We start from the raw sequence: 21,697 nt of genomic DNA, 5'->3' as shown, positions 1-21,697 counted from the left end.
TGATGCAACTCGCAACGCGCGGACCTGTGGCGCGGTGTGGCGCACCCGCGCCGCCGAGTCCCGCCTCGCGACGTGCGTGTGACGCAGCGTGCTGCGGGCGTTGCGTGGCTCGAAAACCGGGCTCTTGCGCGCGGTCCGGTCTGGACAGGCTGGTGTGGCTGGGCAGCAGGGCCGCGCGCGCCCGATCGGGCGGTGACGTAGCGCGCATGACACTTTCCGTCACTGCCGCATTCCTCTACATAAGCGGGCGCAGCGCTCGTCTGCTGTCTCGTTGCAAGCCACACACTCTCCAGTACTCTTACTCAGACTCATACGCATTCCATCAACCAACACTCTAATCTCGATATCCAACGAGACTCTCAGCAATCATGCCCGTCACCGCATCCGACCTCTGCAAGATCCTCTTCGCCATCTTCCTGCCCCCGCTCGGCGTCTTCCTCGAGCGCGGCTGCAACGCGGATTTCTTCATCAACATCCTGCTCACGATCCTGGGTTACATTCCCGTACGTCGCACTCCCTGTTACGGTGCTGCGAAACGCATGCTAACGTGCCCCAGGGTATCATCCACGCGCTCTACATCATCTTCAAGTTCTAAACCGGGCCTGACGGACGCGCCTCTGTCGTCGAGACGGCGCGGGTGCGAGAGACGATCATACGATACCCATGTCTTTTTGTTTCAAGGGGTGGTAATGGCGGAGCGAGCGTGCTTTGCGCGGTGGTAGTGTAGCGATGAATGGAGAGTTTTGCATCAACCATCAATCGTGCCTCAATCATGACGTGAACCGTGCTTCGATCGTGAATGTCGAGGCTGTGCGTTCTTGAATTAGAGCTGTTGAGTGAAACCTTGGGTGAGACGTGGAGCAATTGGGTGCGTAAGTAAGAAGGGACTCGTTACTTCGGAGTCTTGTGGCACGAGGCGCTGCGGAGTGCCACGGAATCGCGTAACGTTGTTAGGTATACACTACCTTCGGCAGTACCGGGAACGACGCGGCTATCCTATCGTTCAAGACACCAATGTCCCAAAACCAGTCAACACGGAACCAATCCGGCCCGCTTCCACCCACCATCCACCGCTCCCTCACACATCACAGACAACAGACATATCCTGTACTGCAAGTAATGATGATATGATATAACAGCACCCGCTAAATACACCCCAGCCTATCAGGCCCCAGAAACACTGCAACCCCCGCAGTCTAGAGCCCCAACACGGGTATTGTCCCCCCCCCCCCCCCCTACTGAGCCGCCTGTTTCTGCAAATCCGCCTCGACCCCCCTAACCCTCGCCTTCCCATCCTCCCGCTGCCTCCTCGCCTCCTCTTTCTGCGCCTCATTCCCCACCACTCCCGCGACCGCGCCCCCAATAACCCCGCCAACGCGATCCTGCACGCCCTTCCCCAAATCCCGCACCTGGCCCTGCGCCTCCTGCCCCCTCCCCTCCGCATTTTGTTGAATACCGTCTTGCTTCAATCCCTCGGCGCCCACGAAGCCGCCGATGCTTTCTTTCAGCGCGCCGACGTTCTGGTTCCACGCGCCGGCGCTGCGGTCTGGGTTCGCGGTTGCGAGGCCGCCGGCGGGGGTCGTGGTTATGGGGCCCGCGGTTGCGGAGGTGTGGGAGAGGGTGTGTTCTGCGGTGGCGGTGGATTTGCGGTTCTCGCCTTGTGCCTGCGGGGGGGTGTTAGTTGGGGGGATGGGAGGGAGGGAAGGGGGGGATGATGGGGAAGAGGGAGGTGGTAATGTGATGATGATGGCGGGAGGGCGTACTTTGTCGGCGGTGCTACCGGTTAGAGAGCCGATGGCGCTTTGAATGGTGCCGGCTGCTTGGTCGAGGTAGCTCTGGGCGGTGGAGGTTTGGTTCTTGTCGGCCATGGCTGCGGTGCGTTGATATACAGAATCTTAGGTTTAAAATTGGGTTGAAGAGTTCAAAAATTGCAAGATGCAAGAGCTGTGATTCAAAAGTGGTATCTGGTATGCAGTTCTCTCGCACTGCGTGTAGTCTTATATCCTCCGTCCCCAACCAGGCCTGTCGCGACGCGACATGTGAACGGCGATGACGTCACCCCCCACACGGCGCGCGAGAACATTCGCGATCGGGCTGGCAGGCCAGCACCCCTGCGCAGACACGCAGCACCTGGTGCCCGAGGCAGATCCTGGAGATCCGGCGATCTGACGGAGGTGGCGCTGTCAAAAGAGCTTGTTTCGCGGTCACGATCCATCACAGTCCCACCCCCGGCAGGTTCCGAGTGTGCACATGGTCACTTGGGTTTGCACGTTATAATTACACGCACGGCATGATGCAATGGATCTGCAAATGCAGAGTAGGTATAGTGTCTCGGAGACACGAACAGCGTGTGTGAATTAAGTTTTGTGTGGTATAAGACATACCAGCGTCAAATGAGTGTGCGGCAACGACAAGGAGATCGTGAAACAATGAAAATGCCCGAGAAGCCAGCCCGTACAGCAACGTCTGCGGGCACACAGACGTCTGCAGGCATGCAACTTCGTGAGGTCGAAACCTCGGTGTGAGAGCCCATGAGCGCTCTCGAGCGAGGCTGAAGAGCCGTCGCTCACCAGTGACAGACTTACCAGTGGCAGATGCCGCCCTCGCTGTCGTCCACGCTCCAGGTGCCAGCGAGACCGACGACTTCCACCGCGCCGTCGAAGCCCTCCTTGACCTTGCCGAGTCTGGCAACACGGGCGTCGCCGGGGCCGTTGCCGAGCAGACGGCGCGCCCAGGCGTCGATGGTGGGCTCACCGGTCTCGTCGCGGGCTTGCTTCAAGAACGGGATGAGCGCTGTGCCACCGGTGCCGCGGAGCGCCTTACTGCCACTGCGCTGGACGGTGTTTGCTAGGTTGACTGGCTGGGGTTGGTTCATAGCCTGCTTAGGTGCTACGGTCTTGGTCTCGCGAGACTTGATGATGATGTAGCGTGACACAAGCTGGATGTGCTTGTCGCGGAGCGTTCGCAGCATGGCCAGGCACGCGTCGTATGCTGTAGTTAGCGCGCGGTTGTTGCGGTTCGCTTCGACAAACTCCCGGATGTTGGCCACGCGCTCAACAGCCTCGAGGAACCTGCGGTGCGGTCCTGGCATGTAGTTGCGCATCTCAGCGATGAAATTGTTGTTCGTTGCGCCGACAGCGGGTGCATCGGTTGACTTCTTGCCAGTCGGGTGATGCTCCACACCAAGAACGATGTCGAAGAACTGGATCACAGAACTCTGTGCGTTACTGCCACCGCCGAATTGAACGTAAGGCTGCTGGCCGGTTCCGTCATCGAACTTGACTCCATTCGGCAGTCCCGCATCTGCCATGTTCTTACTACCAGCAAGGAACGGGCGGATGCGATGGTAGAAGACGTGCGGGTCGCAGCTCTCGTACATGCGCTCCAGCAAAACGCCAATCTCATCGAGTCTCTCAGCAAACGTGCGGAGACACTCCGAAACCATGGCAGCATCATTGTTCCTGGCAGCTGCAATCGCTTCGATCATCATAGGAATGACCGGTCCGGCACGTGCTTCGATCGCCACCGACACCAAGTAGAACCACGATTCGTCCAGCGAGCCTGTGAACGTCATCTGCGTGGCGAGGTTGTCCAGGGTGTCAGCAGGCTCGTTGCTGAACAGTGGTCGCCAGTTCCAGAGGCAGACGCCTGCGTAGGTGGCCACGGCTGGCATCTCGAGGTGGCGGCAGGTCTCCAGAAAGGGAATTGAGACGGATGGAGGCACTACATCAGCAGGTCTGTCGCCTCCCCAGATGTACGCGTGGGCGAAGAATCCGAGGATAGAATACGCCCGCTGCCACTCGGCTTGTGAGAAGAGGAGGTCAGTGGACAGCACAGGCAGAGCATCAATGGTTCGTCGAAGGCGCTTGGTGAGGATCAAGCCCTGGAAGTTGCGCGCGATTACCTCCCATGGCTGGTAGTACGGATCAGGAAGGACGTCTAGTGGAGTGTCCGTAGGTAGGAATCCATTCTGTGGGGACACACCAAAATCGCTTAGCCGGGGCAGTGGCGCAAGCATTGTGGAGAGGAAGTGTGTGGCAATAATCTTGAGGTGAGCCCAATATTTGAGGGAAGAAGGAACGGATACGGGCGGGTGTGATGTAGCGCCCGCTGCCTTGCTAAGCAGCTAGGATTCTTAGTCCAACTTCGAATCGCGTGATGGAGGATGACCCCGGTGAGCGTTTTGTATAGGGCAATCCTTGGCGCGGCGGTATCCGAGCACGATCGGTGAAAGGCACGATATGTCCCGCAAAAGGTATAAGCAGGCAGGCAGGAGGACCGGACGGCCCTGATTATATTGTACGGAGAAAAGGAAATCCTGAGGCGCGTGGGGAATTACTGAAGCGGAGCGGGCGGTACCATAGTTTTAGGTGTGTTAGTGCGCCTATAGCTGGAAAGACCGGACTCAACGAGGCAAGAGGCGCTTGTGGAACAAATATGGGACAGGTGCTCAATTTGAAAGCAAAAGAAACACATGCAAAAAGGTTGCACTCTCACTTAACAGGTCCGCGGCCGATGAAAAGGAAAACCTGCGCATGTGCAATCGGGCAATCGACCGATGCAAAGAGGGATGCGAAGGCGTCAGAGATGGCTTGATTTGTTATTGCCAGAAACTCCGAAATCTAGAGCAACATTAGCAATCCTGTTACCTAGCGGCAACCGTACTGTCTATGATTCTAACGTTTACAAGTGGAGACCAACGGGCCTGCGGCGAAACAGGCGCTAGGCACGCATAGGGCTCCCGCGTGCCAGGGTCCAGAGCAGCGAAGTCGCATGCTTGGCGCAGCGCTGTTGAGAACTACACGTGCCAGTGCAATGCTCAACAGAAAGCGTGGAGGCCATTTGGTCCATACAAGAACACCTCCATGTATTATCTGCAGGGCTGAAGTGACCACAGCTCTGCGTGGGGTTGTCATCAATGCCATTCGTCCGTGCGCTACCTGGTATAGAGCACGCTAGAACCACCACCGATCCTGCAGATCAGGCACACAGCACCGGGGCGCAGGACAGCAGACGGAGAGACACGCGAGCAGCATGTCGCAGTTCATAATTCTTTGTAAGATCCCTTTGGGCCGTTGCCACGTCGTCATGTCCTGTCTATCCAATAGCCGTCGGTCATCCATCCATCCACGTGAACATAAAGCCACAGCTTTTCTGGGTATAAACATCTACAACGAATGCATGCGAAAGGAAGATACATAACATGCTCTGCAATGCGCAAAGCTAACCCATCCGCGCCACGCTCAAACCAGTATTAGATAGTTGTAAGTACTCATGATATGCTGGTCGGTGCCATAAGGTAGCACTGATCCTGAAGTCGTAGCGGCTAGCGCGTTTTCTGCTTGACATTGTTAGTGGTACGACTGCAACATATGGGAATCGACTTACCAGGCTGGCAACGGCCGCCGCTGAGGCAAGATCAGGCTTGCCGGACACGCTGCGTTGTGCAACCCGCGGCAAGTTACTTAGGTTGCTTGTAGCGTTGGCTGGAGCGCCGTTTGCCGCTCGCTTGACAGCCGTTCCTCCGGGGCCGGGCGGGCCACTGACTGTGGAGTGGCGTCGAGGCCCGTTGGTCTTGATCGGGGAGCTACTAGGCCCTCGTTGGTTGTTGAGCGCGATGCCGTTCTTGACGCTTGGCCCGGGAGGCTCAGGGAGGGGTCGCACGCGGGCCTGCGGAGCCTGAGCAACCGGTGCTCGTTTGACGGGCGATGCAGTACTCGATGCAGAGTTGACGACAGGTCGTCTTCCAGCATTCTTGCGGAGTCCAGTGATGAACTCGTGCTGCATTGCCTCGTCAGGACGCATGCGGCGCTCGGGGTCCCAGCGTAAACAACGTGCAATGAAGTCCAAGAATGCTTCGTCGTCGCATTTGAGGGCTTGCTGCAAGGTCTTTGAGCTTGGCCTGCGACGGCGCCCTTTGGTGGAAACCGTGACTCTCGGTTTGCCCAGGGAATCAAAGAATAGCTTCTTTCTGCTGCTCTTTTCGATCAGATGCTTCTCTGGAGGTCCGAAAATCTCCATGATACAAGCAAGCTGCTCTTGCTCGTTCTCGCCGGGGAAGATGGGGTATCCAGTAAGAAGCTCTGCAAGAATACAGCCCAAGCTCCACATGTCGATCGGCAGGCCGTAGCTCATACCCAGGATGACTTCCGGTGAGCGGTAGAAACGCGACTGAATGTATGTGTACACCTTCTCGTTCTCGAAACAACTGGATCCGAAGTCGATGACCTTGATTTCGGAGTGCAGTGGATGCGCGAGGAGGATGTTCTCGGGCTTCAGATCGCAGTGAATCACCCGCTGGCTCTTCAGAAGAACTAGAGACGCTAGCATCTGCTTGCAGAATCGGCGAATGAGACGCGTCGAGAAGCCCTTGAACTCGTGGGCCTTGATGAACTCGTACAAGTTCATGCCGAGAAGTTCGGTAGAAATACAAAGATGGCCACGGAAGTAGAAGCTCTGCGTGAAGTTGATCATGCTGTGCTTGTTGTCGGGGTCCTGGACGCGTGTTAGCAAAATGATCAACAACTATCAATCAACGTACCCATTCGCGCAGCTTTTGCAGAATGTTGACCTCAATCAAGGCCTGCTGGTGGAACCGCTTCTTGTTGCGAATGATCTTGATAGCCACAAGTCCTCCTGTCTTGTGGTCGACGCAGCGCACAACTTGTCCGAAGCTGCCCTTGCCAAGCAGATCAACAACCTCATATCGGTAGGCGAGATGATCGCCAAAGACTATGTTGTAGTCGCCGCGGTCATCGTCATACCCGAAATTTGCAGTCTGCGCGTTGAGATCGCCGACATGCTTTTTGGCGTTCTTGGTGCCGCAGAAGTAGACCTCCTTGTAGTCGATGATCTCGCCTCTCTCGAAAATGTTCAAGTTGACCATCTGCAAAGCTTGCGCCGGCGTCACACGTTCTTGGGGCACAGCACGCTTGCGCAGTGCATCGACATCGCGCGCCGCGTGCTCGAAGTCCTTGCGTTTGGAGGCAAGCTTCTTCATCTCCTCATCTGCCATCAGATCGTCCCTGTCTAGGTTTGGATCCAAATGGCGCGACCTGAGTACATTGGAGGAACTCTTAGAACCAAGCATTCTCTGCATGGACGGCAAGATCGACGAACTCGGTTTCACGGATGGCTGGCTAGCCCCTGATGTGTTGTAGCCTGTCGTCGTCTTTGCAGGAGCATTCTTTGGCTCCTTGCGTGCTACTGATGCATCCGAATCAGTTTCGCTAGGGATGGTGGCTGTCGATGGCTTTCGTCGACCGAAGTCAAGGGAAGGCCGCAGACGACTGGCACTTGGTTCAGGGGTCGGGCTCGTATTGATAGCGCCACTCCAAGTAGCTGAGGCTGGCAGGCGAGGTGGCGGCATGTCGGCGTGTTTTGGTGGTTGCGGAGCAGGTGCTTCTGCCTGCTGGGTGCCTTTCCGAGCTGCTGGGTTTTGAGCAGGATGGGATGCAGCCTTCGACCCTGTTCGTCGCCAGCCACCCAAGCTCAATTTGCGCCTAAGTGATGTGCCTGACGAAGGAGTTTCCGGATCGGTCGAGGAGGCCGTGTGCGTGGAGTCCATTGTGTTACTCTTCTTCAGCGGACGTGGACCGGGACCTTTCATGTTCTGCAATTCAACGTCCTTTTCATTAGACTGAAACTCGCCGCTTGGGCGGGATTTCAAGCGGGAGAACTCGTCACTACCCTTTGGCAATGAATTCGACGAGAAAGGAGTTGTGCTCGCCTGTCGCCCTGGATGCAGAGTCGGAATTGGCATCGCAGCCATGCCACTGTGTGACTTGTCCTTTGTATCCGCGCTACCTCGCAAATTGATGGCAGAGCTGCTGCTACGGATGTGCTTGCCAAAGTCGTACCCATTATAGCCGCTGCCGGAGAAGAAGCTTGTCTTCGAGGCCGTCATGGGCGTGCTGGGAGTCTTATTCGTAGCACGCTTTGGTGGAGGCGTAACATTAACATCGCGCTTGTCTTCAGACGAAGGTTTGCTGAACGAGGAAATCCGGTTACTGACAGGGGTATCGAGAGGCAGCAGGTTCAGCGGTGGCAGTCTGATCGGCTGCAGATCTTTCTTGCTTGAATGCTGCATCGTCGGCGTCCGGTCAGCCTCCGCATTCCCCACTGTCAGTCCTCTTCTATGTCTGATAGATCCGGTGCTCGAGTTCAGCTGCGACGCCTCGTTTGTGCGTTCGCTGCTTCGAGCTCCTTGCGTGTGCTGATTGGTACCGGCTGGCAAACTAGGTCCACACGACGGAGTGCTAGGCTTTACACCTGCAGTCGAGAAGGAAAATGTTTGGCGCTCGGGATCCTTTGGAGATTCGTAGGCTTTGGGGATGGCCGGGACGGGCGGCACATCTTCTGTCTCGCCGCCAGCTGAGCTGTGAACGTTTCGTGGCTTCGCTGTGGGTAGTCTAGAGCTTTGCAACGTCGGGTTAGTACGCAGTGGTATCGAAGAGCCGCCAATTTTCAAAGAATTGATGCTGGATGTTGATGATAAAGAGATGCCTGAAGCGTACGATTTACGGTTCTGATCTGGCGTTGCACGCGCAGAAGACGGTGTCTCGCTCTTCCTGATGGAGATGCCAGGAGACTGGCTGAAGGCCTGATCGTCGAAGGTGAAATCGCCCTGTGGTGTTGGGGGTCCCACTGGCCCGCCGGGGATTGGCATGTTCGGGTTCATCGAGAGGCGCTTCAGTCTGCGTGCGTCCGTCGGACTAATGGTGCGCGCACCCAGGCCGAAGTGGTGGGACACAGTAGACTGGCGCTTGCTCGCGGCCGACGAGGGCGTGAATGCACGCTGCCCCTGGGCCGGCGATTTGCCTGGCGAGCGACCGTTGAATCCAGGCATGGACCCTTGATCGGGCGTTAGCGAATGTGCGGACAGGTGCTGGCCGGACGTTTGTCGCGAGGGTGGCTGCAGCGACTTCGCCTTCACAGTGCGCGCTGCACTCGGCAGGCGCTGCGTGGCGTTGGGGGGGTTTGCGGCCAGCGTCTCTCGCCGATTTGGCTGGCTCTTCGACGGCGAACGGCCGAGGGCGTTCGGGTCCATGCTGCCGCTCGCGGCGCGCGGCATCTCGCTGCGGCCCTCAAAGGAGCCCATGGGCAGCATGCCGGGACCCACACTTTTTCGGGGTGCACGTGCCGCGGGGTTGGGCGGCGCAGGGGCTGGGAACTGGCTCTGTCGCCGCGTGCGGATGGCCATGTTGGTGGGCGGCAGCGACACCACGGTGTTCTCGGCGGGCGCGGGCGGGCCGGCGGGCGGCTTCGAGGGGTTCGTGGTGCCGGGCGTGCGTGTGTTGGACTGGCTGAAGCGGCGCATGAAGGAGTTGCTGCGCGATGGCCGCGAGTCGGCCTGCCCGGCGGTGAAGGGCTGCATGGGCGGGGCGGCGCTCGGTGGGGCGGCGCTCGTGCTCGTGCTCGCGCTCGCGCTCTTGAAGCTGCCGGGCGCAGGGAAGTCGCTCAGGGCGGGCTCGTAGGCGAGGCTGTTGGCAAAGTCGTCGAAGTTGACGGTGGGCAGGAAATCGTACGACCCGCCGTGCTCGGCGTCGGCGGGCGGGGCAGCGGCGGCGCGTGGCTCGGGATTCGACGTGGGCTGCTCGTGCCGCGTGGCAGGCAGGAACGGGCGGTTCTCGAGGGAGGCTCCACTGGCGACCCTGTGCAGTCAGCGCCTTCCGTCCAGTCGCGGCGAGCCGGCGGCCTCGACCTACCTGTGCTTAGAGAAGTCCTGCGGCGGGCCGCGCGGGCCCAGCGGCACCTTTGCGATGCGGCGCTGCGAGCCCAGCGGGCGCGTGTCGGGCGGGCCGGGGCGGGCAGCAGCAACGCCGTTGGACGCGCTCGCCTTGCGCAGGCGGCTGCCGTGGTCGCCCGTCTTCTGGAACTTGCGCACGCGGTCGTCTGGGTCCGTCAGCACAGTCTCGCGGGCGCTCGGCAGCGCGGGCGTACCGGTCGAACCGCTCGAGTCCTCGGACACGTTCGAGCCCGGGTGGTGGGCGTCCATGGCGGCGGGGCGCGCAGGCAGCGCAGCCGTTCAGCAGCAGCAGTGTCCGGCTCGGCGCCGTCCAGCTCCAGCACGGGTCCGCCTCGTCAATGGCCCGCGGGTGCGAGTCGGGTCTCCAGCGGCGGGCCTGGGAGCACTGGGCTATGCGGACATTTCGGTGGCAGCGGTGAGGACAGATCGGGGCGGGCCAGGCGCGGCCGCGGTGTCTCGCCTGCGTAGTCGGGGGCAGCAGTCGTCGGTCGCAGGCACACGGGGGCAAGGTGCACGGCAAGGGGGCGCGCGTTGCTAGCGGACGTGTCTATCAAAGTGCTGCGTACAGTCGACTTGACTGCCGCTAGCACAACCCCTGTCGGCCCTGCCCAAGCCGCGCTATGATTCGGCGCTTTAGCCCAGCCGTCGCTATCAAAACACGCCCTCACCCGGGGAACGAGCGCTTTGTCCACGCCCTGATTTCTGTCTTCTGTGTGCGCTGGCTGCACAAGGGGCCGTTTGCCGTTGCCGAGCTCAGCGTCGAACACTGCGAGGCGCGTCTGTTTGCAGTGCGACGTCGCCACCGACCAGGCCCGGCTCCTGCGCCGGCAAGACATCTAGTGCTCCTGGCGGTAGCACCGCACTGAGCATGTGCACGGCATGTTGACCCTGATCGGCATCTTTATGTGTTGTTTGATCTCTGCTCGCCATGCTCCAGTTGGGCACCAGCAACACGTGACTGCCGCCTCTGCGCTGCCGGGCGACTCTGCAGCCCTGTTGATACATGCTTGATCTCAGTTGCGAGACGCAGGGCGACATGTACCCGTCACCGTTGTCTCCGTGGTGTCACCCGCCGCTGGCAGGGGTTTCGCGTGGCTGCCGAACGCCATCGCCAAGGCCGTCCTGTTCACATGCAACTGCGTCATCCATGCCGTGCACTGCTCTTCGGACCACATCTAGAGAAACAGAAGAACAAAGAGCTGAGACACCACCGTTGTGACCATGAATGGACCCGTCTGAAAACAGAACAACGCCTCCAACAGATTATTGCATGAACGAGGCAGTGCCTTCCTCCGACATCAGACCTCTGTGACCTATCCACGCACACGCATCAGGTGTTGCATTGGAAACATAGGCATCAGCCGCCGGCCGAGACAGCCACCATGAGCAGCGAAAATACACACACACTCGCAAATAGCGAGACGCCAATCCCCGTGGTTCAGATTCACCCAGCAGAGTCGCCCGGGGGCCGGACTCCGAGTACAGGGAATGGCTCACATCGGCTGTCTGCGACCAAACTGAAGGACAAGCTCGAGTCGCTCGGCGACAACATGAGCCGCGAATCGTCAAGTAGGATGGGCGACCGCATGATCAATCTGTGAGTTGCAGTCCGATATCATCAACATCAACGCTCACAGTCGTAGTCTGCTTGCGCAGGTCCTGCCCGGCGAGGACCCATCATCGACATCCCCTCCAGAAGGCAGCGCGAATCCAACTCCTCAGATCAAGGACCGGCGGTCACGGAGCTATGTCGAGCGTCCCAACTTCAGTCTCCCCACCATGTCCTCGAACTTCCGGCGCTTCAACTCCCGCATCGGGGTAGCATTTGTCTTCCAGAACCGCCTCATCCACCTGTTCACATGGAAACAACCCACCCAGACGCTGTCGTTCCTGTTCATGTACACCTTCATCTGCATCGACCCGTACCTACTCCCTGTCATCCCGCTAGCATGCTGTCTCTTCTTCATCATGGTGCCGTCCTACCTAACACGGCACCCACCTCCGCCAACCTCTTTCCCGACCGACCTGTACCCGCTCGGGGGCCCGGCGCTCGCAGACGCACCCACCATCAAGCCCGCCCCCGAGTTCAGCAAAGACTTCTTCCGCAACATGCGCGACCTGCAAAACTGCATGGAGGACTTCTCCCGCGGCCACGACGCCGTCCTCCAGTTCCTCACCCCACTCACCAACTTCTCCAACGAAAACCTCAGCTCCCTGCTCTACATCATCCTGCTCCTCTCCTCGTGCGCGCTCTTCCTCGCCTCGCACCTCCTCCCCTGGCGCGCCATCTTCCTCGTCCTCGGCTACACCCTCACCGCGACCGGCCACCCCGCCATCGCCGACCTCCTCGCCACCCCCGAGAACGACGCGCGCCTCGCCGCCGCCGAGCACGACGCCCGCTCGCTACTCCTCTCCGCCAGCAAATCCGACATCGAACTGCAAACCACCCAGCCCCCCCGCGAAGTCGAGATCTTCGAGCTGCAGCACCGGCCCCTGCACACCCCCGCCGCCGAATTCGCGCCCTTCCTGTTCTCGCACTCGCCGTACGCGCCGCTGTCGCCCGCCCGCATCAGTGGCGACCGCCCCCGGGGTGCCGCGTTCTTCGAGGACGTCCTGCCCCCCCGTGGATGGCGCTGGGGCGACAAGAAGTGGGGCCTCGACCTGCTGAGTCGCGAGTGGGTCGACGAGCGGTGCGTGACGGGCGTCGAGGTGGAGATTGAGGGCGAGCGGTGGGTGACGGACCTGCACTACGAGGTGCTGGGGGACGAGGAGGGGGGGTACAGCAGGGAGGGCAAGGGCGGCGTGGGCGAGCAGGAGCGCGAGGTTTTGAGAAGGGCGTGGGAGGTCGGCCGGCCGAGTCGCAGGGGCGAGTGGAGACGGCGGCGGTGGGTGCGGATGGTGGAGCGGGTGGGGAGCGTGTGAGCCGTGTGGAGTCGTGCATGTCCATTCAATCACAACTTGCGAGTCGTCCGTTGCTCTCTGGTTTACTCTGCGCCCATCCCCGTCTCCCTCTTTCCTCCCCCAATATGATGACCATTGCCGTCCCGTCTCTCATCGCAATCACGTGATGGTCCTGTGGTCTAGTGGTATGATTCTCGCTTAGGGTGACTAAGCAATTTGCGAGAGGCCCCGCGTTCGAGTCGCGGCAGGACCCTTTTTTGCTGTTGTGGGTGCATGGGGGGGGGGGGGGGGGGGGATAGAGCGCTATGCGTTGGTGGAGGATGTCAGATGCTCGGGCAGGACAGAACATGAACACCGCAGAGGCAGCGCGGCACCCACAAGACAGACACAGTCTCACACCCAATGGCACTGAACGGTCTCGATGACGAGTTGATATCTTCCACACCTACGCCCTCCCCACCTTGAAGCTCAGAATATCGTTCCGCCCCACGCTCACCACGTCGTCCTCGCCCACCCGCCGCGCCCCCTCCGTCTCGACATATGCCAGCGGCGCATCGCCCATGACCTTCCTATACACATCGCCCACCGTGCTGCCCTTTTTCACCAACACACAGTCCCTGAACACCGCGGTGCTGGCGGCGCTCCCCGACGTGAAGCTCTGGATGTTGCGCACGGGGAACACGGGGACGAGGCCGAGCAGCTCCGCCGCGCGCGAGAGCACCTGCACGACGCCCGTGCTGCCGAAGCGGTACAGCACCATGTCCTTGAGGTTCTCGATGCGCTGGGCGAGCTTGTCGTCGAGTTCCTTGAGGCCGCCGCCGGTGGGGTCGCCGTCGGCGATCAGATCCGCGCGGGTGTCGACGAACTCGCTGCCTTCGGTGTACTTGACGAAGCCCTGCTTGGCGAGCTTGCGCAGGAAGACCTCGCTGATGGCGCTGCACAGGACGATGCTCTTGGGGTCGGCGGTTTTGGCGATCTTGGCGATGTTCTTGTCGGCGTCGGCGTGGTCGATTTTGTTGAGGGCGATGACGGTGGGAAATTTCTCGTCGGTGAAGGCGTTGACGACGCGCTCGATGGTCTCGTCGTCCCAGTGCTCGAGGGGCACTTTGGTGGCGCCGCTGAGCAGCCCGAGTTTGTCGAGACAGCGGGCGACGACGGCGCTGGTGGAGCCGTAGCCGGAGAACTGGTTCTGCAGGGTTTCGATCGGGGTGGCTTTGACGGCGATGTGGCGCCGCTTGATGCTGCCCCATTTCTCCATCAGGTTGCCCTGGATCCAGCGCACGATCTCGCTGCGCAGCCACACGATGTCCTGGCTGGGGTCGTAGCCGCGCGTGGCCTTGCCTTCTGCGTCGGTCGTCCCGCTGACGTCGACGACGTGCACGAGCGCATCTGCGTGGCGCAGGTCGTCGAGGAAGCGGTTCCCCAGTCCTTTGCCCATGTGCGCGCCGGGCACGAGACCGGCGACATCGAGCAGCTCAATCGGCACGGAGCGGCGGCCCTCGACGCAGGCGCCGTAGTTCGGTTTGCAGCGGTCCGCCAGCCCGAGGCGCGCGCAGGGGCATTCGATCTGCAGGTAGCCGATGGCGCGTTGCGGGTCGATTGTGGTGAAGCTGAGGGCGTCAGGAGTGCCTACAAAAGGGCACATGCAGTAACGTCCGACTGCATGCAAAATCGGGTGATTCGAGGTCGTGGGTAAGGCACGCACTTACGGAAAGTTCCCTACACATCATCAGCCTGCGATCTCACCCCGAGATATCACTGTACGGACCAACTTTGGACGTGGCGTCTGTCAAGCTGCCGACACTTAGCCATGCGATCCATGGTGGGGGAGGGGCAGAGCGCACCTGTTGAGTGTGGTGGATTTACCCGACGACGGCTTGCCCACGAGGCCGATCAGCGGGTCGCGCGGCATGGCTGAATGATTTGTGCGAAAAACAAGTAGGGAGCTGTCAAGAGTCGCGAGGGCGGCGCAGAAAGACGATGGCGTCGTCAGTTCGGAGAAAAGCTTATCGATAACAGCCTTGCCATCAGCTCCGTGTTGCAGAGAAGGAGACCATACACCACTATCTTCAGATAGACAAAATCCTGAGCAGCAGACATTTAGATACTCCTACAATCATATGGGCATCCTGGGAGGAGTATAGCAGGATGCAAAACAAGACTTGACATGAACTGCTGCATGAGGTGGTTTTGGGTTTGCGTCCATCAGGCTGAAGCACGTGTTCTATGTACGGTTAGGCAGGTGCGGATGCATTTCCCCCGAAATGCGTCCCTTCCGGCACTTCATTAGTCTTGCTGTCATTTAGCAGCGGCGTCTTCGCAATACCACGCATATAATTCTCGAGCTGTCACTATTAAGGGACCAACGAGCAGCGGTCGTAGACATCCCACTTGTCGTAACTTCCCGTCACAGCTCCCATCATGAGTGCAGTGCCACACACACGCACGAGTTCATCGCCGATCAAAAGCACGACCTATGGTGAGTAATTCGCTGTGACTGTCGAATACCCAGTCCGACTTATCTGTACAGCATCGAGAGTTGGCTCTTACTTCAGATACCTCTCCAACATCGTCCGCTTCACGTTCTCTGAACGGGTCACAGATGCAACATTGTGCTATGGGTGTCAGAAGTTAAAGCGCCGTCTGCTTAGACCTGAGATCTATCTAGGAAAACGCCTTCTCATCCACAAAGATTTTGAAGAATTGTCGAAGTGTGCAGACAGCTTTTGCGATTTGTGCAAGTTCCTCCGTCGCGAGTATCTGTTTCAACCCGAGTTTCTGTTTAACCAACACCCGTACCATCGATATCGCGTTAGCGAGAAACCTATCTTTGTGTATAACGACGCTGGATGGCACGCGAATGCAGATCACGACCTGAATCAAAGATTGTTTGAGTTCAGAAAACATTTTTACAGCACAACTACAGAAGCCAGCTTCCATGACCACGAGACCCTCCGCAATGCCCAGCCTGGCACATCTTTATCACTTGAGCACTGTAGGCGATGGCTGGCGATCTGCAGTGACACCCACAAAATATGCGGGCCTCTGTCTGAAGCCGGCTCGAAATTTCTTCCTACCAGACTCGTTTACGTGGGACAGAAACGAAAGGACACCCTCAGGCTAGTGATCACCGCAGATCTTGCAAACACCACGATCGACAATTATGCCACGCTTAGTTACTGTTGGGGCCAGGCAAACGTCGCAGCGTGTACCACGAAGGCTAATTTTGACGAGAGACTCCATGGGATCCCAATTGCTTCATTGCCGGAAACCATATTGAACGCAATCGAGATTACGCGCGCGTTACGAGTAGGGTACATATGGATCGATGCGCTCTGCATCATTCAAGACCCCGATGGTGCAGACTGGCAGCGCGAGGTCCATAACATGGGAAGCATCTACAAACAATCGTTGTTCACGATCGCAGCAAGTTCGGCTCGTGATAGTAGTACGGGGCTCTTTGGAAGAAAAGACTGGGCGCTCTTGCCAGCCCAAGAATACTGTCTCGAGGACACCAAAAGTCACAATCGTGGCTACTTGCAACCCAGTCGGCCACAGTGGCACATGGACACAGAGCCACTTGCTCGAAGAGGTTGGGCAATGCAAGAACGTCTACTTGCCTCACGCACATTGTTTTGGTCAAGTAAAGGTGTCTTTTGGGAATGTAATCAGATGAGAGAATCTGAGTTTTCATCTTTTGAACGGGAGCCTTTGCATACAAGGTATACCGGTAGTCCGGAGTTACCAAGTCTTCGGAGTCTAGCCTGGGCAATCTTGTTTCCGAAGCTCCAGGTCACACGTTGGATACATCTAGTGGTCTTGTTCTGTAAGTTGGAACTCACTGTACCCTCAGACAAGCTCCCAGCAATATCCGGTTTAGGATCAGAGCTTGCAAGGATGAATGGACAAGAGTTCACATTGGGAGTCTGGACAAAAAATTTGGTCGTGGAGCTTGCCTGGGCATCTAATCACTCAGATACATCTATCATGGCACATGCGATGTCTGTAGGTAGATCCGCAGTCCGATTCACAAATGCGCCGTCATGGTCTTGGGCATCTGTCAGCGCTCGGCCAAGATTTGTCGTTGAGTGGCTGCACGAAGCAGGTAGTAAAATAGAGAAGCCCACTATTCTAACCAAGATACAAGATGCACAATTGCATCTGCGTGGCCGGCTTGGTAGCCTGGATTTGGTCTCTTTAGATACCACGCGATCGACTCATCCCAGTCGGTCGTTCATATTCACCCCAAAGAGAGCCCCGAAGGATCGACGATCACAAGATTACGTCTTAGAGCACGCTACATTTGACACTCATGTAGACAAACTTCCTGGAGAGGGTGGGACCGTCCGATGCCTCGAATGGATGAGTTGGACTGGGTATCGAGGTCAGCCATATTGGGCTTACGGCAACCTGACTGACACTATCGATACCACCATCCGTTGGATTCTTAGAGTAACTGGAGCCATCATCCTGGCTCCAGTTGACGGACAACAGCATACATTCCGCAGAATCGGCTGGCTGGAGGTACTTGATACGGACTTTTTTGACGCCGAACCTCAGGAGATCATTCTTGTCTAATCTCAGCGTTCGCACTCAGCGCGCAGGGACAGGAGCTTGGCCGGCACTCATTGCCTCACGCGACCTTCTCCAACGATCATACAGTCGTTGCTGGGTCTTAGCTTCAAGGAAATTGCATAGTGCAACGCTCTCCAAAGGCCGGCATCTCTCGGGAACGACCTCTATGGGTGAAAATATGTCGAATTCACCAAGATTCCTCACAGTGGTTGATGCATACCCACCGCATTGCCGGTTCCGAGGACACTGGATTCAGATATACTATCTGGGGTAGCCTTCTCGTTGACAATAAGCTGCACCTCTGATGCGAAGCCTCGAGGGTTCTTGACCTGTAGAATTGTGTGAGGATGGCGCCACTGTTATCATCACAAGCCCCGTGAATCCACCACTTCGCGAATTCCTCACAGCCTAACACACCGTTCTCTGGAGATCCTGATAGATAGATGCAGTGATAGCGGAGTCGTGGAATAGTATTGGTACGGTACCAACCACGGGCAAGTATCATCCGACCCCATTCGATCTCCACAACGTAGACCAACCAGCCGTATTCATCTGGCTTGCCGCTCCAGACTTGGCCAGGAATTGATCGGGGAGACCTGATGTGCGGGGGTTCTGAACGGTGTCTACCTACTATTTAATCCTGTGGTTTAGAACCGGGACTGCCACTTGTCATGATTTAAACATGCATCTGAACATCTAGCCATACACCTTGGCTATGAATACTATCCAGGCCTCACGCCCCAAATCCACAAAATCCGACCCTCCCGCTCACCCAACACACGGAAACAAGCACCCAGCACGAAACCAGTCCCCACAGACGCGCTTAGCAGCATCTATGTCTCCTTAGCAGACACCCGACACTGACATCACCCATCTCACTCCCCCCTTACCAGTACCTCCCGTATCAGTCCCAAAGTATCTCAAAGCCACGCTCTCCACCCCCGCACGCCCAGCCGCGTACCAAGCGCCAGCGCATACCCCCCAACTTTCCTCTCTCCGTATACGTAGACGACACAGCTCTGAGCGTCCTCTCCGGGACCCTGTAGTCCTAATTGCAAACGCGAGTTTAGGTTGAGGCTTGCTTGTGCGGCGTAAGTCCTGTTTGCTTGTGCAAAGGGAGGGGATGGGATGGGAAGCTAGTGGTGGATTCTGGGGACGGGTGGGTATGTATACATACGCATGGGTACACGTATGGGTATACGTATGGGTACGCGTACGCGTATACTACTACACACTCCCCACGTGCAAAGGCCTGGTATATATAACCTCACCCTCGAGTGCTAATCTCGCGCTTCCGAGGATGCGTTTCGGTTTTAGTGTCAGCTATACACACATCCGCAATCGACTATCAGCTCTCCATTGTGACCACACCCACCCACACAGCATCTCTTCGCACTCTCAATGCCAGCCGAACACCTCTTCCTCGCCCGCGAAACACGACACCATCACAGCAGCATCCACCCACAGCGCCTGATCACATACAGGGCTTGAGCTTGAGCACAGAAAACACGTCTAAGAAACTGAATTGATTGAGACTAAGAAAACGTGCCCGCACTGGGTCTTTGCATTAAACGATACAAGCCACTACGCGTCTACTGTACACCTGCATCCACTCTCCCACACTCTCACTCTCACTCTCAGCTCTCCACGCCCCAACCGGCGCTTACAACACCAGCGCGCCGCCAAACAGCATCGAGCTCAGGACAACAGCGCCCATCGCCAGCGGCGCGAGCGAGAACTCGCCGGCGCGGAACGACGCCGCAGCACCAGTGCTGGGCGACGACGACCCCGACGCGACCGAGCCGCCAGCCGCACCCGAGGTAACCGCACCGGAGCCCGCGTCAGCGACCTCGGTCTCAACCGAGCCGGAAGACTGCGAGCCGGAGCCCTTGAGACCGGGACCGGCGCCGGCGCCCTTCTGGAGGAAAGTGGACGCGCCGCTGGGGAACGCGGGCAGCTTGTCGTCGCTCATGGTGACGTTCCAGGAGTCCGACTTGGAGGGGCAGGACGAGGCGCCGCCGGACTTCTTGTAGCCGCCGTCGCCGGAGGGGTCTTTGGCGCCGGCGTAGGCGTTCTTCAGGGTGGTGAAGTCGGCGAGCTCTTCGACGCTGGAGCCGTCGATCTGCACGAGGCCGTACTTGGATTCCTCCATCGAGTACTCGTAGACGAGGCCGCCCGAGTAGACGGCCGACATGTCGGTGCTGTAGATGGACTTGACCTCGTTGAACTGGCGCTTGTTGGTGTTGCAGCCGAACTCGGAGAGGCTGATACGTTAGCATGAACAAGTCAGTGTACTAGATGTTGCTTACAAGATAGGAATGCTGTAGTTGCTGAGCTTCTCGACCTTCTTGTCCCAGCCGGAGCCGGTGAAGTCGTTGGGGTCGCACCACGAGTAGTCGTTGAAGGCGTAGAAGTCGGAGCGGACCGAGTCCTCGCCGCAGTTCATGTAGTCGGCCATCTCGTAACGGTTGGACTCGACGTCAGCCGCGCTGTAGCCGACAGGGACCTTGCGCAGCTTGCGGGCGTTCATGTACGACTTGATGTCACGGGTGACGGCCTTGACGAACGGAGCGCAGTTAGTGGTCTTGTCGTCGTTGATGACCTCGTTTCCGGAGAAGAAGAGCAGCGTGTTGGGGTACGCGGCGAACTTCTCGACGGTCGCAAAGACGCTCTGCAGGTAGTCCTTGTTGTAGGAGACCTGGGGCGAGGCGCGGTTGATCGAGTACTTGGGGGTGTTGACGTCGAGAGCGAGGTAGATGCCCGCATCGGCGAGGGCGTTCATGCAGGTGTCATGGTCGGCAGTGTTGTCGACGGTGTAGACACGGACAGTGTTGATACCGAGCTCCTTGAACTTGGCGACGTCGCGCTTGCAGCCCGCCTCGTCGGCAATGGGGTCCTTTGCGTCCGATGCGCCACCTGAAGACGTTAACATATGCTGGGCAGGAGAGCTGTTCACTTACCAGGCTGGTAGTCGACACCGCGGATGTAGAAGCGCTCGTTGCCCTTCCAGAAAGCTGCGAACGTCAGTACTAAACAACCACCTCAATCGTACAACGCACCATTGCCCTTGACGGTGATGGTTGTGACATCAGCACGCTTCTGGACAGGCGTAGCAGAGCCAGCAACAGTGGACGCAAGCGCGCCAGCAACAGCAGCAATAGCAACAGACTTCATTGTGTTGTGAGAATAAACTGGTGGTGAGAAGAACAGCCAAACAACGCTTCGTAGAGAAGAAGCGACAAAAACGGCAGTAGCGAGTGAACCGTTGAGCGACTGAAAGCGAGCGTGAGCGAGTGTATTGAACAGGAGGTTGAGCGTAGAAACCAGAACCAGGACCGTGGAAGAAGAAGTCGCGCACAAGAAATCACCCTAACACGCTCAAACGCCCCAGGGCCACTCCAACTTATCATCGCAAATAGCAGCAACCCAGCGGAATGCACGCCCAGCACCTGCGACCCAATGAGCCCCCACGGCGCCCCTGCGCTCTACACACCCCAGAAGCTTTCTCGCCCAGCCCCGGCAGCGCCCCTGACGCTCCTGCCCAGCCCTGACAAGTCACAATAAGGCGTGGCCGAGAAGACTGGGGCGCGCTGCTCTAGCTCGGCGCATGCTTGGTTTGGGCTTGGTGCGAGCGGCGCTAGCGCGCCTCAGCAAGGCGTTGAAACGCGCGTCGCCTGTTTGTTGATGCGGCGATCGGTATCAAAAGCCTGCTGCCGCTGCGGCGCTGTGGGGAGTGCGTGGGGCGCGCGAGATGAGGTCATCAGTGTAATCTCACGCATGTTGACGGTGTGCTGGGGGGCGTTGAAGGACATGCTGGTGGTTATACGATGCTAGATTGAGTTGTGAAGAGCCGGGATTCGGTATTGGTGGCGGGCGCTGCAGAGCCGCATACGGACGCCAGTGGCGCGCCGGATGCAGTATTTGTTAGTTTGCCGGTACCGTGTGTGGTGCAGTTCAATGATTTCCATTTAAAGATTCAGGTACGAAGGCTCCGTATTCTCGATCACATTTAGCGACTCAACACGATCACACGATCACGAAGCATTCATTTGTGATCAGCAAGCTCACCACACTCAACACACGACATCGTATCGTTGTGTCTCTTGTTTCGAGTCAACACAGCCTCCCAGTGACGAGCATCGTGATGGAGATCAGCGCCCAGTTTCGTTGACTGGCTATCACAAGCATATGTTATAGTCGGTGTTAGTCTTGCCTACTGCTTGGTACCAGTACGAAGTCTCCGTAATCTCGATCTGCACTCAATGATCGTACGCTGCGATTCGCACCTGGGAAGCTCACCCACCACGTAACATCGAGCACACTACACGCACCCTTGCATCTTACCAACACCGCCCCCCCGCGACAAGCATCCTGACGAGCATCGTGATGACGATCAGCAGCCGCGTTTCGTTGACCAGCAATCACCCAGATGTATGTTGCAGACTCTATTACCCAGTCGAGCAGCACCAGACA

The 21,697-nt window shown here is 58.1% G+C and overlaps 8 protein-coding genes and 1 non-coding gene across 9 annotated transcripts; 4 read left to right on the top strand and 5 right to left on the bottom strand.

The window, feature by feature from the left end:
• The first annotated feature begins 242 nt into the window (after positions 1–242).
• C7974DRAFT_395493 (uncharacterized protein) lies at positions 243–755 on the top strand. The gene is made up of 2 exons (XM_046141987.1): positions 243–503; positions 557–755. The coding sequence occupies exons 1-2, from the start codon at positions 369–371 to the stop codon at positions 593–595; spliced, it is 174 nt and encodes a 57-aa protein (XP_045995924.1). The 5' UTR covers positions 243–368; the 3' UTR covers positions 596–755.
• A 436-nt stretch (positions 756–1,191) lies between these two features.
• C7974DRAFT_336773 (uncharacterized protein) lies at positions 1,192–2,028 on the bottom strand. Its single transcript, XM_046139196.1, has 2 exons — positions 1,764–2,028; positions 1,192–1,664 (listed from the first exon to the last, which is right to left on the bottom strand). The coding sequence occupies exons 1-2, from the start codon at positions 1,866–1,868 to the stop codon at positions 1,236–1,238; spliced, it is 534 nt and encodes a 177-aa protein (XP_045995923.1). The 5' UTR covers positions 1,869–2,028; the 3' UTR covers positions 1,192–1,235.
• Positions 2,029–2,468: 440 nt separating this feature from the next.
• Positions 2,469–4,227, bottom strand: C7974DRAFT_195394 (indoleamine 2,3-dioxygenase alpha type). The gene has a single exon (XM_046136676.1). It carries the CDS (start codon positions 4,016–4,018, stop codon positions 2,582–2,584), a length of 1,437 nt encoding a protein of 478 aa, XP_045995922.1. The 5' UTR covers positions 4,019–4,227; the 3' UTR covers positions 2,469–2,581.
• A 1,099-nt stretch (positions 4,228–5,326) lies between these two features.
• On the bottom strand, positions 5,327–10,282 carry C7974DRAFT_455041 (uncharacterized protein; the record flags this gene model as incomplete). The annotated part of the gene is made up of 5 exons (XM_046145945.1): positions 9,943–10,282; positions 9,708–9,894; positions 6,542–9,653; positions 5,389–6,495; positions 5,327–5,341 (listed from the first exon to the last, which is right to left on the bottom strand). Exons 1-5 carry the CDS (start codon positions 9,995–9,997, stop codon positions 5,327–5,329), a joined length of 4,476 nt encoding a protein of 1,491 aa, XP_045995921.1. The 5' UTR covers positions 9,998–10,282.
• Positions 10,283–10,736: 454 nt separating this feature from the next.
• C7974DRAFT_395486 (integral peroxisomal membrane peroxin-domain-containing protein) lies at positions 10,737–12,912 on the top strand. The gene is made up of 2 exons (XM_046141986.1): positions 10,737–11,345; positions 11,392–12,912. The coding sequence occupies exons 1-2, from the start codon at positions 11,131–11,133 to the stop codon at positions 12,668–12,670; spliced, it is 1,494 nt and encodes a 497-aa protein (XP_045995920.1). The 5' UTR covers positions 10,737–11,130; the 3' UTR covers positions 12,671–12,912.
• C7974DRAFT_t89 lies at positions 12,818–12,902 on the top strand. The gene has a single exon. It is a non-coding gene; the product is annotated as a tRNA-Pro (tRNA).
• Positions 12,913–12,950: 38 nt separating the features above from the next.
• C7974DRAFT_395484 (P-loop containing nucleoside triphosphate hydrolase protein) lies at positions 12,951–14,589 on the bottom strand. Its single transcript, XM_046141985.1, has 4 exons — positions 14,494–14,589; positions 14,418–14,443; positions 14,359–14,368; positions 12,951–14,259 (listed from the first exon to the last, which is right to left on the bottom strand). The coding sequence occupies exons 1-4, from the start codon at positions 14,559–14,561 to the stop codon at positions 13,095–13,097; spliced, it is 1,269 nt and encodes a 422-aa protein (XP_045995919.1). The 5' UTR covers positions 14,562–14,589; the 3' UTR covers positions 12,951–13,094.
• Positions 14,590–14,926: 337 nt separating this feature from the next.
• On the top strand, positions 14,927–17,642 carry C7974DRAFT_336759 (heterokaryon incompatibility protein-domain-containing protein). The gene is made up of 2 exons (XM_046139195.1): positions 14,927–15,128; positions 15,180–17,642. Exons 1-2 carry the CDS (start codon positions 15,071–15,073, stop codon positions 17,225–17,227), a joined length of 2,106 nt encoding a protein of 701 aa, XP_045995918.1. The 5' UTR covers positions 14,927–15,070; the 3' UTR covers positions 17,228–17,642.
• Positions 17,643–18,792: 1,150 nt separating this feature from the next.
• C7974DRAFT_195263 (Glucanosyltransferase-domain-containing protein) lies at positions 18,793–20,514 on the bottom strand. The gene is made up of 4 exons (XM_046136675.1): positions 20,284–20,514; positions 20,185–20,238; positions 19,534–20,140; positions 18,793–19,488 (listed from the first exon to the last, which is right to left on the bottom strand). The coding sequence occupies exons 1-4, from the start codon at positions 20,396–20,398 to the stop codon at positions 18,888–18,890; spliced, it is 1,377 nt and encodes a 458-aa protein (XP_045995917.1). The 5' UTR covers positions 20,399–20,514; the 3' UTR covers positions 18,793–18,887.
• Between the last annotated feature and the right edge of the window lie 1,183 nt (positions 20,515–21,697).

This window comes from Boeremia exigua (genome assembly GCF_020726555.1).
Source record: "Boeremia exigua strain MPI-SDFR-AT-0100 chromosome Unknown C7974scaffold_7, whole genome shotgun sequence".
In the NCBI taxonomy this organism is placed as follows: domain Eukaryota; kingdom Fungi; phylum Ascomycota; class Dothideomycetes; order Pleosporales; family Didymellaceae; genus Boeremia; species Boeremia exigua.
The sequence above is the reverse complement of the archived record's forward strand: the minus strand, read 5'-3'. Positions and strand labels throughout refer to the sequence as shown.